Consider the following 15884-nt stretch of genomic DNA (forward strand, 5'->3'; position numbering starts at 1 on the left):
GGAAGGGCGCAGAGTCATGGTTACCACGCATCATAATGTCAATGAAATTAAACGGGCATTTGTAAGACTTGGCCAAGATTTGTCACACCACTGGTGGGAAGTGTTATTGAGATGGTCCCCCACTGGCGCAGGCATCCTGAATTTGGCCCTGCACCCCATCATAGTAATCTTGGGCTGCCAAATAGTAATGGTTTTTGTTACCAGCCTGATGACATGCTGGACCTGGCATAAAATCCGGCAATTGCAAGTCCCCTGACAGATGAGTCAGTGGTTACTGCCATCAGCACTCGTACCCCTGGGAAAGGAACATATCCTACTTGTCGCCCCTCCTTGAAATGGGAAAGGAGGCTGAAGCAATCGCTTGTCAATTGCTATGCAGGTGTGCTAAGTATGGGATGCCGACAAAAAGATCATTTGCTCAGTCTAGGCTGAGAGCCTTGAGCTTTCGTTGGATCTCAGCTCAGGTGCATCCAGAAAAGGTGTGGCAGGAACCTCGTGTGACAGGTGACCTTTAAGGAGGGGAACTATATGGGGAGATTTTGGCAAACCAGTAAAGTGCCTGAAACCACTACTGCTTAATGCTAAAAGCAGCAAAGTCAGCAGGCCATAAATTGGCCATGCAGCAGCCTCAGCTTAACCAAGGCAGGAGGGGAGGGGGTTTTGGGTGCCAAAGAAAGGGCAGCTTGACCCCACATCCTTCCTGATAAGAATTGTGTTCAAGTTGCTGATACATGCATTTTAGGGGCCTCAAGGCTGAAAACTCTGGGGGGAAAAACACGCCTGGTTAACCAATAATCATAAGGAAACCTCTTGCTTGACCGCTGAAACTGCTTGCTTATAATTGTATTACTAATATATAAATAAGGGGGGGAAAAGTTTGAGGGCTGATCTCTATCTCCCTCTGGATGCATCTTGTGTTCCCCACCAGCAAACAGGCTGCTGCTGGGCCACTCGAGAGCCACACTCGGCTTCAGTAATTATTCAGGGTTGGGGTGTTTTATTAACCTGTTGCGGAAATGTAAGTACTTGAGACTAAGTAAAGTTTAGCGTTAAGTGAAAGCACTCTTGTGTTGTCCTGGTTGTGCTAGCCATCTATCGGTCGGATGGCCGTGTATCCCCTGATTTATTCCCTGATACCATCTCGGACAGAGTAAAAGTTACCAAGAGATTTGGGTTGAAAGAACCCTGGGTAACAGCTTGTGTAAGGGGATTGTTGGCCCCTTACTAAAATTTACTGGGGTTTTTTGGTTGGTTAATTCCCAGTACCAAAAGAAAGGGGAAGGGTCAATGGGAAATCAGGACCCTGAGACTGACAGTCCCCAGGGACAATGGGGAGAGGCCAAAGCTCCAAGTTAGCCTGACTGACAGGGGTCGCCAGGCCAGGCGGTCCCATCCTACTGTGAGCTGGAACTACCTGGGCCAGAGTGGGGCTGAGCTAAGGAGAGAGCAGGAGCCCATGAAGGGCAGGGGAGCAGAGCTGTGCAGGTGTAGTGCAAGAAACTGCTACCTGTAGGAATTTGCTACCTGAAGCAGTTACTCATATGTAAGGGATTGTAAAAAAACGGCTATTGTAAAAAATTGCTGTCTGATGTAATTTGCTACAGGTAGCCGTTACTGATCCCTATGGTTGTTCTTATTTGATGACTTGTCCTAATTTCCTAAAACTTGGCAGTGGTGGGGGGTTGGAAGCATAAAGCCTTCTGCTTCAAACGACCCTGCCTGGTGTACATCTGTATCAACTGCCTCTTAATACAGGAGTGTAAAAAATAGAGTAAGGTTGTTTAAACATCATTTATTTTGCTTCTTCATTTACTGTGCTCACAATGGAGCATCCTGACATTGATACTTCTGCCCAAGTGACCTGTGGGTTGGATTCATTTTAGTGGGACATGGGAAGGATAATTTAAATTCTTAATATCCTGAGGGTTCGCCTTCAATATACTTGTATGCTGGTGTAATTTATCATCATTACAGTTCTATTTTATTTATTACAATAGCACAAGTCACTGTAGCGAGTCTATGCTGACATAACTTGAGTTAACATAGGCTTGTACTGTAGATATGGCCTTCGGTCTATGAAAGGTTTGGGAGAGGTAACAGGAAAAGGATGAGGGGAGACCAAGTTTCATTCAGGTGTTTAGCTCCAGCTTTTGTGGCACCCTAAAAACTCAGGATCAAAGAGACACATAAGAACAAAATATCCTGTATTAATTACAATTTCTTGACTTCAGGGTGTATAACTCAGGTGTTTAGAATTGTTATGGTTTGCAAGCCCTCTTGGGGTTGTAGATGTGTGTTATGTTTTGAAGGCCAAAACTATAAAGGGGTTCAACAAAGAATTAGATCAACTCCTCAAGATAGATGCATCAGCTATGAGCCGATAGAATCAGGGATGCACCCCCATGCTCCGGGTGTCCCTAAACCTCTCGACTGCCAGGACGGTTCACGCAGTGATTGCCTGTTGTGTTCATTCCCTCAGAAGCACCTGCTGCTGGTCCCGGCCCAAGGACACGGTACTGTACTAGATGGAGTATTCGTCTGACACACTGCAGCCGTTCTAACGTTCAGCAAAAGTGAAAACAGATTTTTGCCTTGGAGACGGATGTGACGTGAGAGATATACTGCCTTTATGGGATACGTGTGAATCCAGTTCTACACACAAGCAATGGCCAGCGGAAAAACACTAAGGGCTGGATTGAGAGGCAGTTGCAAAAGGCAATCACCGTTGGTGGATTGAATTAAAAAAAGGTTTTGAGACCAGCCGAGAAACTCAGTCAGGCTGAAGTCAGATGATCCAGCAGAATAAACTTCTGCTCTAAAAAGAAGAAAAAGTTAGAATTAAAAATGCCAAATTAGAAATCTCAGTAAAAACCATCGCAAGTGCAATGCTAGAAACACAGATGCCATTGCTAGAAATAGCAAGTACTTACTGCTGCATATTTTCAAGGAGGACTAGTTGGTAAACTATAAATGAAATAGCAGAATGACATGCATCTGCACAATAACAAAGCTAAATGATGAAGTGATAAGAGTATTTCATAGAATCCCGGGAGCAGAGAAGACAAATTTTGTGAACGGCTATGAGACTTTACGCAGTCGGACACGCTGACAAGGGGTTCTGTGTTTCTGTAAAGTATTTCACTGAAACAAGTCTCCTACAGCATCTCAGTCGGAAACATCAGATCAGACAGAGAGGAGCTGCAGTGATGAGCATTGGGATGCCTGTGCCTTTAAGAACCCAGCCCTGGGAAGCCCACTCTGAGAGGTGCTGTTTGTGGGAGGGGAAATTAAGAAGCCCCTCTGCCTCGACCCTATTTTTGCAAACACTGGGGTCTCAGTCCACCAAGGTAGCTCTTACCCCCTCTGCCCCTGCCTGTACTGGCGTGTTATCCTCTGTTGCCGTCTGGCAGCTCCTTTCCCTCCGATCCCTGATTTTACCCCTCAGCCCCTCTCCTAACCCTGCCTCCAGCTGTTTGACCCCCCCGACCAGTCAATTTCCACCCCTCCTCAGATTCTGGCTACCCCCCCTCCTCTGATTTACCCCCTTTGAACCCCTGTAAATAGCAGTCTGCAGAATCTGATTCCAAGTCAGGGCAGGGTGAAGGGAAGGGACTTCAGCAGATGTTACTGTGCTCAGCGCACCCTCAGTACCAAATTCCTACAGGGGGCAGTTTCTCACACGACACCTGAGGCCACGTGCGGGCAGTGGCTCCATCACTGTCCAGGCCCCGCCCAGGCACGTTCCCCGCCCGGGAGCAGATCCAAAGGGGCTGCGAGACCTGCTGCTCCCGGAGCCTTTGTGCGGAGTCTCTGTCCTGCCCGCCCAGTGCTGGCCCTGGGGTCTCTGGCCCCTGGTGCCTGCAGCTCCCGGCCAGGGGCGGCAGAGCCTGGGACTGGGTCCAGCTGGAGAAAGTCCCCACCCCAGATGGGCACAGAAAGTGCTTCAGTGAAAGCCTGTCCCTGGACCAGCCCCACGGGGGCCACAGGAGCAGCCTGGAGCTCAGCCCGGGCTCCCAGCTCACACTGGAGCCAGCGGCACCGGTAGTGTCTCGTACCGTACAGAGCCCCGCCTCCGGGATCTGCCCCACGGCTCTTTTCCTGCCCTCGTTCCTACCAGCCCCCCACTCCCCGGGCCCCTTCCTGGCTCCTTCAAGCCCAACCCAGGCTGCAGCTGCCGCACTTACCAGGCCAGGGACTTTCTGACGTGGGAAGTAGCCCCATCTCTGCTCCTCCTGCCTCTGTGTGTCCCAGAGCTGCTGCAGGGACTGTCCCACAACCAGGCTCTCGCTCCTATTAGCACTCACAGGGGCCAATGCAGCTACGGGAGTGTGAGCGCCCCTAGGAGCAGGGAAGTGACCAAGTCTCCCTGCCAGAGGGCAGGGGGAGGGAGACCCAAAGGGGATAAGGAGAAATAAGTGGGGAAAGAAGTGCCCAGCTCTTTTCTGCTGCATCACCCCTGAGTAGATTGCTCCTGAGCTCTGGAGTTACAGCCCCTGTTGCTTATTGAAAGAAATGACTCAATATCCCGCTTACATGCTTTATTAACATGAACAAATAAATCCAAGAGCACCCATCACTAAGGCTAAATGACTATGGACACCACTCAGCTAAGGGTTAAACAATACAGTGATAAAGTTCAGGTCAAATCAGTAAATCAGTGAGTTAACGAGGATATTGCATTGGAATCAAGCCATCAATTTAATCAAATCATCAGATTAATACAGCAGAAAATCAACCCTTATAAATCCTAAAAGAGCAACCCAAGAAGGCAGGTGCATACTTAGTGATGCCAAAACCCCAATCAGAGATTTTTACCCAGGCAATGCAACCCAGATTTAGCCAGCTGAATATTTCAATACCAAAACTAAATTATTGCTTATATTTAGCCTACAACCTCAAAGCTAATTACAGTTTTCTACTTAGATTTCACTATTGTGTAGCTAATACTTCAACTCGCCCTCTCGCCTCAGAGAGCGCTGAAGGGTAACTGCTATTGTGTGTTCACACTGTCAGCTACCTGCGCAATAGCGTGTTCACACTTGTGGCACTTGCAGAGGTGTTCAGAGCGGTGCACTCTGGGCAGCTATTGCACTGAGCATCGCTTCCTTTTCTGCCGCTAAGAGTTGTGGGAAGGCAGAGGGGGTAGCGGGGCATCCTGGGTCCTGTCCCAATGCCCCATGATGCATTGCTTCGCATCACAGTAATCCCTGTGCTTCCATCTGCATTTGGTACCATCTTTCAACGGTTTGTGTACTGCACACCCTGCCTCTTTCAGGCTGCAGGAATGGATCCCGCACTGTTGACCAAGATGATGCTCACTCTCACTAACACGTCACGAGTGGCAGTAGTGTTATTCCTTAAACTACAAAGGCAAGAGGAGTTCGACATTGATCTCTCTACTCAAATAGCTACACATGAGATTGCTTGCGGCATTCATGGAGGTACTGACCACAGTGGAACGCCGCTTTTCAGCTCGGCAAACAAGCACTTAGTGGTGGGATGATGAGCAGTGGGTGCAGAGCTTTTGGATGAGGAAAGCCACCTTCATGGGACTGTGTGATGAGCTCACCCCAGCTCTGGAGCACAAGTACAAGAGAACGAGAGCTGCCCTGTCATTGGAGAAGAGCATGGCAGTTGTACACTGGAAGCTGGCTACTCCAGACTGCGAGCAGTCGCTAACCAGTTTGGCGTGGGAAAGTCGACCACTGGACACGTGTTGATGGAAGTGTGCAGGGCCATTAATTGCATCATGCTCTGAAAGACACTGACCCTGGGCAACATGCATGACATTGTGGATGTCTTTGCACAAATGGGCTTCCCTAACTGCGGAGGGGCGATAGATGGCACGCATATTCCAATTCTGGCACCAGACCACCTAGCCACCGAGTACATTGTTAGGAAGGGGCATTTCTCTATGGTTCTCCAGGTGCTTGTGGATCACCGTGGGCATTTCACAGAATCATAGATTTTCAGGGTTGGAAGGGACCTTTGGAGGTCATCTAGTCCAACCCCCTGCTCAAAGCAGGACCAACCCCAACTAAATCATCCCAGCCAGGGCTTTGTCAAGCCGGGCCTTAAAAACTTCTAAAGAAGGAGATTCCACCACCTCCCTAGGTAACGCATTCCAGTGTTTCACCACCCTCCTACTGAAAAAGTTTTTCCTAATATTCAACCTAAACCTCCCCCACGGCAACTTGAGACCATTACTCCTTGTTCTGTCATCTACTACCACTGAGAACAGTCTAGATCCATCCTCTTTGGAACCCCCTTTCAGATAGTTGAAGGCAGCTATCAAATCCCCCCTCATTCTTCTCTTCCGCAGACTAAACAATCCCAGTTCCCTCAGCCTCTCCTCATAACTCATGTGTTCCAGTCCCCTAATCCTTTTTGTTGCCCTCCGCTGGACTCTTTCCAATTTTTCCACATCCTTCTTGTAGTGTGGGGCCCAAAACTGGATACAGTGCTCCAGATGAGGCCTCACCAATGTTGAATAGAGGGGAATGATCACGTCCCTCGATCTGCTGGCAATGCCCCTACTTATACATCCCAAAATGCCATTGGCCTTCTTGGTAACAAGGGCACACTGTAGACTCATATCCAGCTTCTCGTCCACTGTAACCCCTAGGTCCTTTTCTGCCGCACTGCTGCCGAGCCATTCGGTCCCTAGTCTGTAGCGGTGGATTGGATTCTTCCGTCCTAAGTGCAGGACTCTGTACTTGTCCTTGTTGAACCTCATCAGATTTCTTTTGGCCCAATCCTCTAATTTGTCTAGGGCCCTCTGTATCCTATCCCTACCCTCCAGCGTATCTACCTCTCCTCCCAGTTTAGTGTCATCTGCAAACATGCTGAGGGTGCAGTCCATGCCATCCTCCAGATCATTAAGGATCCTCCAGACATTAAGTAAGGCTGGTCAAGAAAGGTGCATGCATCTTTTGGAACACTGGCCTGTTCAGGAAGCTGCAAGAAGGGACTTTCTTCCGGTATCAGAAGATCACTGTAGGGGAAGTCGAAATTGCCGTTGTGATCCTGAGAAACCCCACCTACCCCTTAATGCTGTGGCTTATGAAGCCATACATGGGACACCTTGACAACAGCAAGGAATTGTTCAACAGGCTGAGCAAGTGCAGAATGACTGGTGAGTGTGCTTTCGGCTGTTTAAAGGCCCTCTGGTGCTGCCTATACGGGAGGCAGGACCTGGCCGATGACAATATTCCTATGCTTATAGCCACATGCTGTACGCACCATAATATTTGTGAAGGGAAGGGTAAAAGCTTCACTCAGGGCTGGACCGCTGAGGCTCAGTGCCTGGAGGCTGAATTTGAACAGCCAGAGACCAGGGCTATTAGAGGGGCACAACATGGGCCCAAAAGAATCAGGGATGGCTTGAGGCAGCAATTTGAAGCTGAAAGCCACTAACATTTGTTGCTATGCACGGGAGTGCAATGCTAGGAGGTGACTGTGATTGGTGCAGACGATGCACTATGAAGGCTTAAGAAAATTGCGCGTTGCTTTTCAGGGCTCTGTTTCCTTTTAATTAATGGAATAAAGGTTGCTTTCAAAGCACAACTATTCTTTTATTAAAAAACGACAACCGGAGGAGAGAGACAAACAACCAACAACAAAAATCAGGACTGTGAGGAGTGGGGGAAGGGAGGGTCCCATGAGGAAGAGGGGTCCTGGGACCGTTAAAGATTTGTGTATGTCCAGGTATCATATGCAACCTTATCCTTTGAAGTACAGTGCAGTGGGCACTGTACTTCAGCAGGAATAAACTGCAGAGGGACGGGTGTTGAGTGCATGGGGTACTGGGCACCCGCAGGGCTGGACTGTCATAGGGAAGGAGTGGAATGCAGCGGGTACAGATTGTAGCCAGGAGGTTGATAAGAGTGTGTTGGCATAGTCGGGGCGTAGGGGTGGGTCGCGCATGGGAAAGAGTTTTGCCACAGTGGCTGCAGGGGAGGACAGGAGCAGAGCTGCTCAGTTTTCAGTGCTAGTAGCACTTGGAGAGTGTCCGCTTGACACTCCATAAAGATTAAGAGCTGCTCCATGGCTTCATTCTGGCGCACCCCATTCTCCTTTCGGTCCCTTTTCTTGCTGTTCAGCCACTCCTTCAACTCTTGTTTTTCGGCTGCGGAGTGCATCATGACGTCATGCAGAAAGTTCTCTTTAGTTCTTCAGGGCTGCTTTCTAAATCGGTGTAGCTGTTCAGCTGGTGATAAGAAGGAGGCTGGGCTCCCAGGATCTTGTCTGTGAAGCCAAAATGCAACATTTTACAGAAGCACTATTGTTTGCAACACACAGATGACTGATTCAGTGATTTAAAAACACAGCCACTAGTCACATACTTATCACTAACTGGCTGACCCCAAGCAAGCACACACGAGCCACAAGATCCCCAAAATGGCTCAGTCCACTCTCAACTGGCACACAAGTCACAGAAGTATTCACAGTAGGCTTCATAGTGGAGATGAGGTCACAACTGAGTATCGCGTCCAACTCTTTGTAATACCAGCAGCTCATGAGTGCATCACTGGAGTGGTGGTTTGCCTCCTGCTCTTGTGGTAGGCATTTCACAGCTCCTTCACTTTGGCCTGCAGTGTGCCCCGGTCATGGTCTCTTTCTCTGATGCATTGTGAAATCTGTCCATAGGTATCATAATTCCTATGGCTGGAGCGCAGCTGGGACTGGACAGCCTCCTCTCCCCAAATGCCGATGAGGTTCAGCCTGGGGACAGCCTGGGGACAGCCTGGGGCGTGGAGCAGGCCTGGTCACCTGGAAAGATGTGCTGAGACCACTGCATGCGTCACCAAGCAAACGGAAGGGGACTTTCAAATTTCCCAAGGAATTTCAGGGGTGGGGTTCTCAGTTGGTCATTTGATAGCGGTGCAGTAGAGTTCAAACCAATGACCAGAGAGGCAAGAACAGGGATTGTGGGACCCCTCCCAGAGGCCAATAGCAGCGCTGTAGCCCTGGTGCAGAAAGCTCTACGCCTCTCGTCGGGGTGGCTTTTTTACAGTGCTGCAACTGCGCAGTTTCTGTGCACTAAGTGGCTTGGCGGTGTGTACACCTCAGAAGTTACAACACAGAAAGCTCCTTTCCTGTGCAGAAACTAGCCAGTGTATACAAGGCCATAGATGGCTTACATAAGAATGCAAGACTGGTCATACTGGGTCAGACCAATGGTCCATCTAGACAAGTGTGCAGCCTAAGAGTGAATAGTGCCAGATGCTTCAGTGGGAATGAAAAGAACAGGCTTGTTGACCTACAAGGTGAAGGTCTGTCACCCTTACCTTTAACATTATTGTGGTCAATTCCTACTTATCCTATCTTACCAGTCCTTCCCCCCAGGTTACTGGGCAAATCAGGTGTGAACCACTGCTTTGATACAGACATGTTCCAATCCAGCTGAATTGAGGCAGACTTTGGGCCAATGTCAGTTTGTAAAAGGCCTGCTTCACCCAGCAGGTTTCTCAAAGTATCTGTTGCTCTGAACCGTATGTACTGTGGATGTGAACCCCAAAGATATCAACAATGAAAGAAACACAAGGCTAGTTCTGAGGAGGTTTCCAAAGCCAGGCCTGAGGGTTAAACAGCTGTGCTCAAAAGGAAAAGAGCCTCAACACCTATAAAAAGAACTGGTTGGAAAAACAAAACAAAACTTAAATGAAAAAAATGAAACCAAACCAAAAAGCAATCCAGAAAAGCTACCATCACATATCCATCACTGTCAAGGTTCCTTCCCCACTCTGAACTCTAGGGTACAGATGTGGGGACCTGCATGAAAGACCCCCTAAACTTATTCTTACCAGCTTAGGTTAAAAACTTCCCCAAGGTACAAACTTTGCCTTGTCCTTGAACCCTATGCTGCCACCACCAAGCGCGTTAAACAAAGAATAGGGAAAGAGCCCACTTGGAGACGTCTTCCCCCAAAATATCCCCCCAAGCCGTGCACCCCCTTTCCTGGGGAAGGCTTGATAAAAGTCCTCACTAATTTGTACAGGTGAACACAGACCCAAATGCTTGGATCTTAAGAACAATGAAAAAATCAATCAGGTTCTTAAAAGAAGAATTTTAATTAAAGAAAAGGTAAAAGAATCACCTCTGTAGAATCAGGATAGTAAATACCTTACAGGGTAATCCGATTCAAAACATAGTGTTACAGGGTCGGGCCAGATTCCTATAGGAGAGTAATTTTTTTTTTTTTTTTGCTATTTTTTATAGCCACAATGTAAACAAACTGGTACAGTCCATTACCACCACAACAAAAGGCTTGAAGAGCAAGGTGTGTTCCCTGGGGAAGGCTTAAGATTTCAGTCTCTATTTAGAATTAGTGTGCAGTCCTGGAACCCGATGCAAGTTTGGATAGCACAGACTGTGCTCTAACCAGATTTGAAGAGGAGAATAGCAACTTGAAAATAGATGAAGTGCTTAGACTCGTGAGTCACATAGCTGCCAAAGTTCCTTCCCACAATGCAGTGCCAAGTGGGGTTGTAGTTCTTGTCAAACTCCTTCTTTATATGAGCTGCAATATCCTTCTCGATGTTCTATTTCTCCAGGGCCTAAGTGGCACAGTCCACTGAATCTTGCTGCATCTCTTCAGACATATCCGCATTCTTGATCACAGCCTTTTGATCACACATGGTTACCGTGTGCTGGGCGGCTCCGAGCGCGGAGGGAAGGGATGGGGCGCGCGGGCAGGCAGCTTCTCAACCAGCGCTCGCTCGGCCAGCTCTAATAGAAGGCAGATATATTAGCCCCAGGCTAAGTAGGTCCCTTTTCCCTGGGTAAGGTAACAGGGAAGGTTCCAGAACAATCAGGAACCTTCTGGAGATAATTAAGACAGGATGATTAGAACACCTGCCGCCAATCAAGAAGCTGCTAGAATCAATTAAGGCAAGCTACTCAGGGCACCTGGGTTTTAAAAAGGCGCTCACTTCAGTTTGTGGTGTGCGTGTGAGGAGCTGGGAGCAAGAGGCACTAGGAGCTGAGAGTGAGAACGTGGACTGTTGGAGGACTGAGGTGTACAAGCATCATCAGACACCAGGAGGAAGGTCCTATGGTGAGGATAAAGAAGGTGTAGGGAGGAGGCCATGGGGAAGTAGCGCAGGGATTTGTAGCTGTCGCACAGCTGTTCCAGGAGGCACTCTAGACAGCTGCATTCCACAGGGCCCTGGGCTGGAACACGGAGTAGAGGGTGGGCCCGGGTTCCCCCCAAATCCTCCCAACTCCTGGTCAGACACAGGAGGAGTCGACCTGGACTGTGAATTCAGAAAAACTCCAAGCTGAGGGCTGCCATGAAGCTCCAAGGCGAGCAAATCCGTCAATAAGCACAAGATCCACCAAGGTAGAGCTGGAACTTTGTCACAATAGAAAATCACTCTAGGTAAAACCTTAAGTTACAAAAAGATACAAAAACAGGAATAAGAAAAGGAGTACTTGTGGCACCTCAGAGACTAACCAATTTATTTGAGCATAAGCTTTCGTGAGCTACAGCTCACTTCATCGGATGCATACTGTGGTGTAGCTCACGAAAGCTCATGCTCAAATAAATTGGTTAGTCTTTAAGGTGCCACAAGTACTCCTTTTCTTTTTGCGAATACAGACTAACACAGCTGTTACTTTAAAAACAGGAATATACATTCCATCCACCACAGCTTATTTTACCAGCCATTAAGCAAAAGGAAATCTAACACATTTCTATCTAGATTATTTACTAATTTAAGGAGTTATGAGGCTGCATTCCTGATATGTTCCCAGCAAAAGCATCACACAGACAGACAAGCCCTTTGTTCCCCGCCTCCAGATTTGAAAGTATCTTGTCTCCTCACTGGTCGTTGTGGTCAGGTGCCAGCGAGGTTATCTTAGCTTCTTAACCCTTTACAAGTGAAAGGGTTTTGCCTCTGGCCAGAAGGGATTTTATAGCACTGTATAGAGTCAGCAGTGTGCCCTTGTTTCCAAGAAGACTAATGGCATATTGGGCTGCATTAGTAGGAGCACTGTCAGCAGACCGAGGGAATTGATTGTTCCCATCTATTCGGCACTGGTGAAGCCACATCGAGAGTACTGCGTCCAGTTTTGGGTCCCCCACTACAGAAAGGATGTGGACAAATTGGAGAGAATCCAGCAGAGGGCAACAAAAATGATCAGGGGGCTGGGGCACCTGACTTACGAGGAGTGGCTGAGGGAACTGGGTTTATTTAGTCTGCAGAAGAGTGAGGGGGGATTTGATAGCAGCCTTCAACTACCTGAAAGGGTGTTCCAGAGAGGATGGTGCTTGGATGTTCTTGTTCTGTCATATGCCACCACTAAGGACCAATGGTCTCAAGTTGCAGTGGAGGAGGTTTAGGTTGGATATTAGCAAACACTATTTCACTAGGAGGGTGGTGAAGCACTGGAATGGGTTCGCTAGGGAGGTGGTGGAATCTCCTTCCTTAGAGGTTTTTAAGGCCCAGCTTGACAAAGCCCTGGCTGGGATGATTTAGTTGGTGTTGGGCCTGCTTTAAGCAGGAGGTTAGACTAGATGACCTCTTGAGGTCTCTTCCAACCCTAATCTTCTAGGATTCTAAGAGTCTCTCTAAGCTTCATGAAACTTTGGATCCAAACGGTAAAAGACAGTTGTGCCCAGTTTAATCATGGCATCCTTTAGGAGTGTGATCAGTGCCACTTAACTAGGGAGCAGCGTTCTAAAAATAGTTTACCTGGGCCACAGGTCACCATAGCTTCCATCTCTGGGGTGAAAATCAATCACTAGTACGTGCAATTTCTACCTGAGTTCTTGTCATATCTTTGACCTTCCTTGGAGTAATTTTACACTTCCCTGGAGTAGAATTCTTCACCTAGCATACAACATATCAGTAGCGATAGTGAGGTATAACTCCCCCAAATATGCCCTTTTATTTCTTTAATCTGGTGGCACAGATTTAAATTAGGGACTAAATTCAGGTGCTGCTTAGAATCCCTGTAAGACACCAAATGTCAGGTATCTATTAACAATAGGTGTCTTTCTGCAGGTATATCACATTCAACATGGATTTCATTTTCTACACGTTTGCAGGATCTCCCAGGGGTGAGCTGAACAGAAATGTCACTTCCATTTTTCCCATTTCTACCTAGATAGGGATTGCATTTCCCAAATAATAGGCAACATGCACCTGATTAGGAAGGAGATATCTTCAGGAGCGACCTCCTTCAGAGCCTGGACAGAACTGCTTTGGGAGCCAAATGCATGGGTATTTTGCTTAGTTACAAGTCATTTACTAAGGAATCCTCTTCCCAGCCCTTTAGACAAAATATTGACCTAACCAATTCAACAGCAGGAGGACTGGGATGGTGATGGGGAATAAGGGAATCCCTCCACCTTAACCTATGTTCTTCTGTTGTTACAGAGCACGAAACGACATTTTTCCTTATCCCTGCCCTTTGTTATAGTCCAATATATTTTAAGTGAGGAAAATGGTAGTAAAGATATCTGCTCTCCAGCACAACCTGAAGTAATATCAGAGCAACTGGGAATGAAACCATTTGTTCCCCAAGGGGGAACTTGATGTCTAACAATTGCTTTGAAATGGGGGAACAATATAACCGTGATGCTCAGGGTTTGTTTAGACTAGGAAAAGTGATGGAGTTTAGGTCAGGTCAAGGGGAAAGTTAATGCCAAACACTGCACCTGGGCTGCCTCTGCTCTACCACTATAATTGTCTTTTCACACCAAGATCACTCACTTGAGCAGCCAATGCCATGTACAGCCCTAGTGGATGTAAGGCACAGGTACTTTGTTGCCTCAGTGTAGCTTGTGGGGATCAAACCTCTCTCCCCCACCTGGAGATGATGAACATTCCTGGCTGGAGGAACACACACAACTATGATTCAGAAGGAAAGGAGTTGACAGAAAAGATCACAGGACCGACCCCAAAGAAGGGTGAGCTGAAAAGGCAGAAGCAGGCAACTCATCTGGTGAAACTGAGAAACCATGGTGAAGATGGTGCAAAGATCACTATGTGGGAATTAGCAAATGTGATTAAAAAAAAAAAATCTTTAGCCAGCACTAGTCAAGGCATTTATTACAATTCTCTCTCATATGGATTTTCTGATGTTTAATAAGGTTTCAGCTCTGACTGCAGCTTTTCCCGCACTCAGAGCAGGTGTACGGCATCTCTCCTGTGTGGATTCTCCTATGTGTCCTCAGAGTAGAGCTGTGATTGAAGCTTTTCCCACACTCAGAGCATCCATAAGGTTCCGCCCCCATATGGATTCTCTGATGTGTGCTAAGGGTTGAGCTAAGATTGAAGCTTTTCCCGCACTCAGAGCATGTGTACGGCAAATCTCCTGTGTGGATTCTCTGATGTGTGATCAGGGAAGATCTGTGATTGAAGCTTTTCCCGCACTCAGAGCATGTGTAGGGCATCTCCCCTGTGTGGATTCGCTGATGTGTGATGAGGCTGGAGCTCCGACTGAAGCATTTCCCACACTCAGAGCATCCATAAGGTTTCTGCCTTGTGTGGATTCTGCGATGTCTGATTACATGTGAGCTTGCATTGAAGCGTTTCCCACACTCAGAGCATCCATAAGGTTTCTCACCCGTGTGGATTCTCCAATGAGTGATAAGGGAAGAGCTCCTATTGAAGCTCTTCCCGCACTTAGAGCACATGAATGGTCTCTGTCCACTGTGGAGTTTCTGATGTGTGAGAAGGTCAGATGTCCCATTGAAGCTTTTCCCACACTCAGAGCAGGTGTAGGGCGTCTCTCCTGTGTGGATTCTCTGATGTGTGGTCAGGGCAGATCTCTGATTGAAGCTTTTCCCGCACTCAGAGCATACATAAGGTTTCTCACCCGTGTGGATTCTCTGATGTGTGCTAAGGGATGAGCTATCACTGAAGCGTTTCCCGCACTCAGAGCACGTGTAGGGTTTCTCTCCTGTGTGGATTCTACGATGTATGATAAGGTGTGAGCTCTGATTGAAGCTTTTCCCGCATTCAGAGCATACATAAGGTTTCTCACCCGTGTGGATTCTGTGATGTGTGATCAGGGATGAGCTATCATTGAAGCGTTTCCCGCACTCAGAGCACGTGTAGGGTCTCTCTCCTGTGTGGATTCGCTGATGTCGGATAAGGGTTGAGCTCCGATAGAAGCGTTTCCCGCACTCAGAGCAGGAGTAGGGCATATCTCCTGTGTGGATTCTCTGATGTGTGAGGAGGGAAGAGCTGTGACTGAAGCTTTTCCCACACTCAGAGCATGTGTAGGGCATCTCTCCTGTGTGGATTTGCTGATGGCTGATGAGGCTGGAGCTCCTATTGAAGCTTTTCCCGCACTCAGAGCACATGAATGGTCTCTCTCCACTGTGGAGTTTCTGATGTTTGAGAAGGTCAGAGGTCCCATTGAAGCTTTTCCCACACTCATGGCATGTGTAGCGTGTCTCTTCCAAGTTGATTCTCTCATGTGTAATAAGGTCTGTGTGGCTACTGAAGTTTTCCTCTGGCCTCTGCTGAGTCTCACAGGCTTTTGCTTTTTCTGGGAGTGCACAACTCCTGGAACCATTCCCTTTGGATCCTTCTGATAACGTTCCATGTGGTTCTACTTCCTCAGCATATTCCTGCTGGGGTGTCTCCTCCTCATTCTCACTCACCATCTTGTCACCTGATGGGGGACAGAGAGAATTGAGAGATAGGTCACTCCCTGCACTGGAATGAAAGGAAATCTCAGAGAGAGGAATGGAAAAAGGGATGAACAAGCCAAAATGCATGCAGAAGAGATCAAACCTATCAGGAGCTGATTTTCCCCAAACCCTTCCTCAGAGGAGAGAAAAGATGTGATCAGTTCTGGGTCCACATCTCCCCAGAATTCTAAGGGGAAAGCAAGACTGGGGAGGGACCTGCTGCCAGTTGTCA

The 15884-nt window shown here is 47.9% G+C and overlaps 2 protein-coding genes and 1 pseudogene across 2 annotated transcripts in view; 1 reads left to right on the forward strand and 2 right to left on the reverse strand.

Annotated features, from left to right (window-relative positions):
* LOC140904224 (uncharacterized) overlaps positions 1-4576 on the forward strand; it is a 31030-nt gene extending 26454 nt beyond the window's left edge. The window contains exon 7 of the transcript XR_013635105.1: positions 2480-4576. The gene's annotated coding sequence lies outside the window, so the exon portion shown is untranslated. The remainder of the gene's footprint in view (positions 1-2479) is intronic.
* LOC140904258 (dynein light chain 1, cytoplasmic pseudogene) lies at positions 4524-11465 on the reverse strand (annotated as a pseudogene).
* A 137-nt stretch (positions 11466-11602) lies between these two features.
* LOC140904194 (uncharacterized) overlaps positions 11603-15884 on the reverse strand; it is a 92575-nt gene continuing 88293 nt past the window's right edge. The window contains 1 exon segment of the mRNA XM_078850897.1: positions 11603-15633. Within this exon segment, the coding sequence (XP_078707023.1) occupies positions 14045-15633 (1589 nt within the window). The 3' untranslated portion in view covers positions 11603-14044.

Source organism: Lepidochelys kempii, chromosome 28, assembly GCF_965140285.1.
Source record: "Lepidochelys kempii isolate rLepKem1 chromosome 28, rLepKem1.hap1, whole genome shotgun sequence".
NCBI lineage: Eukaryota > Metazoa > Chordata > Testudines > Cheloniidae > Lepidochelys > Lepidochelys kempii.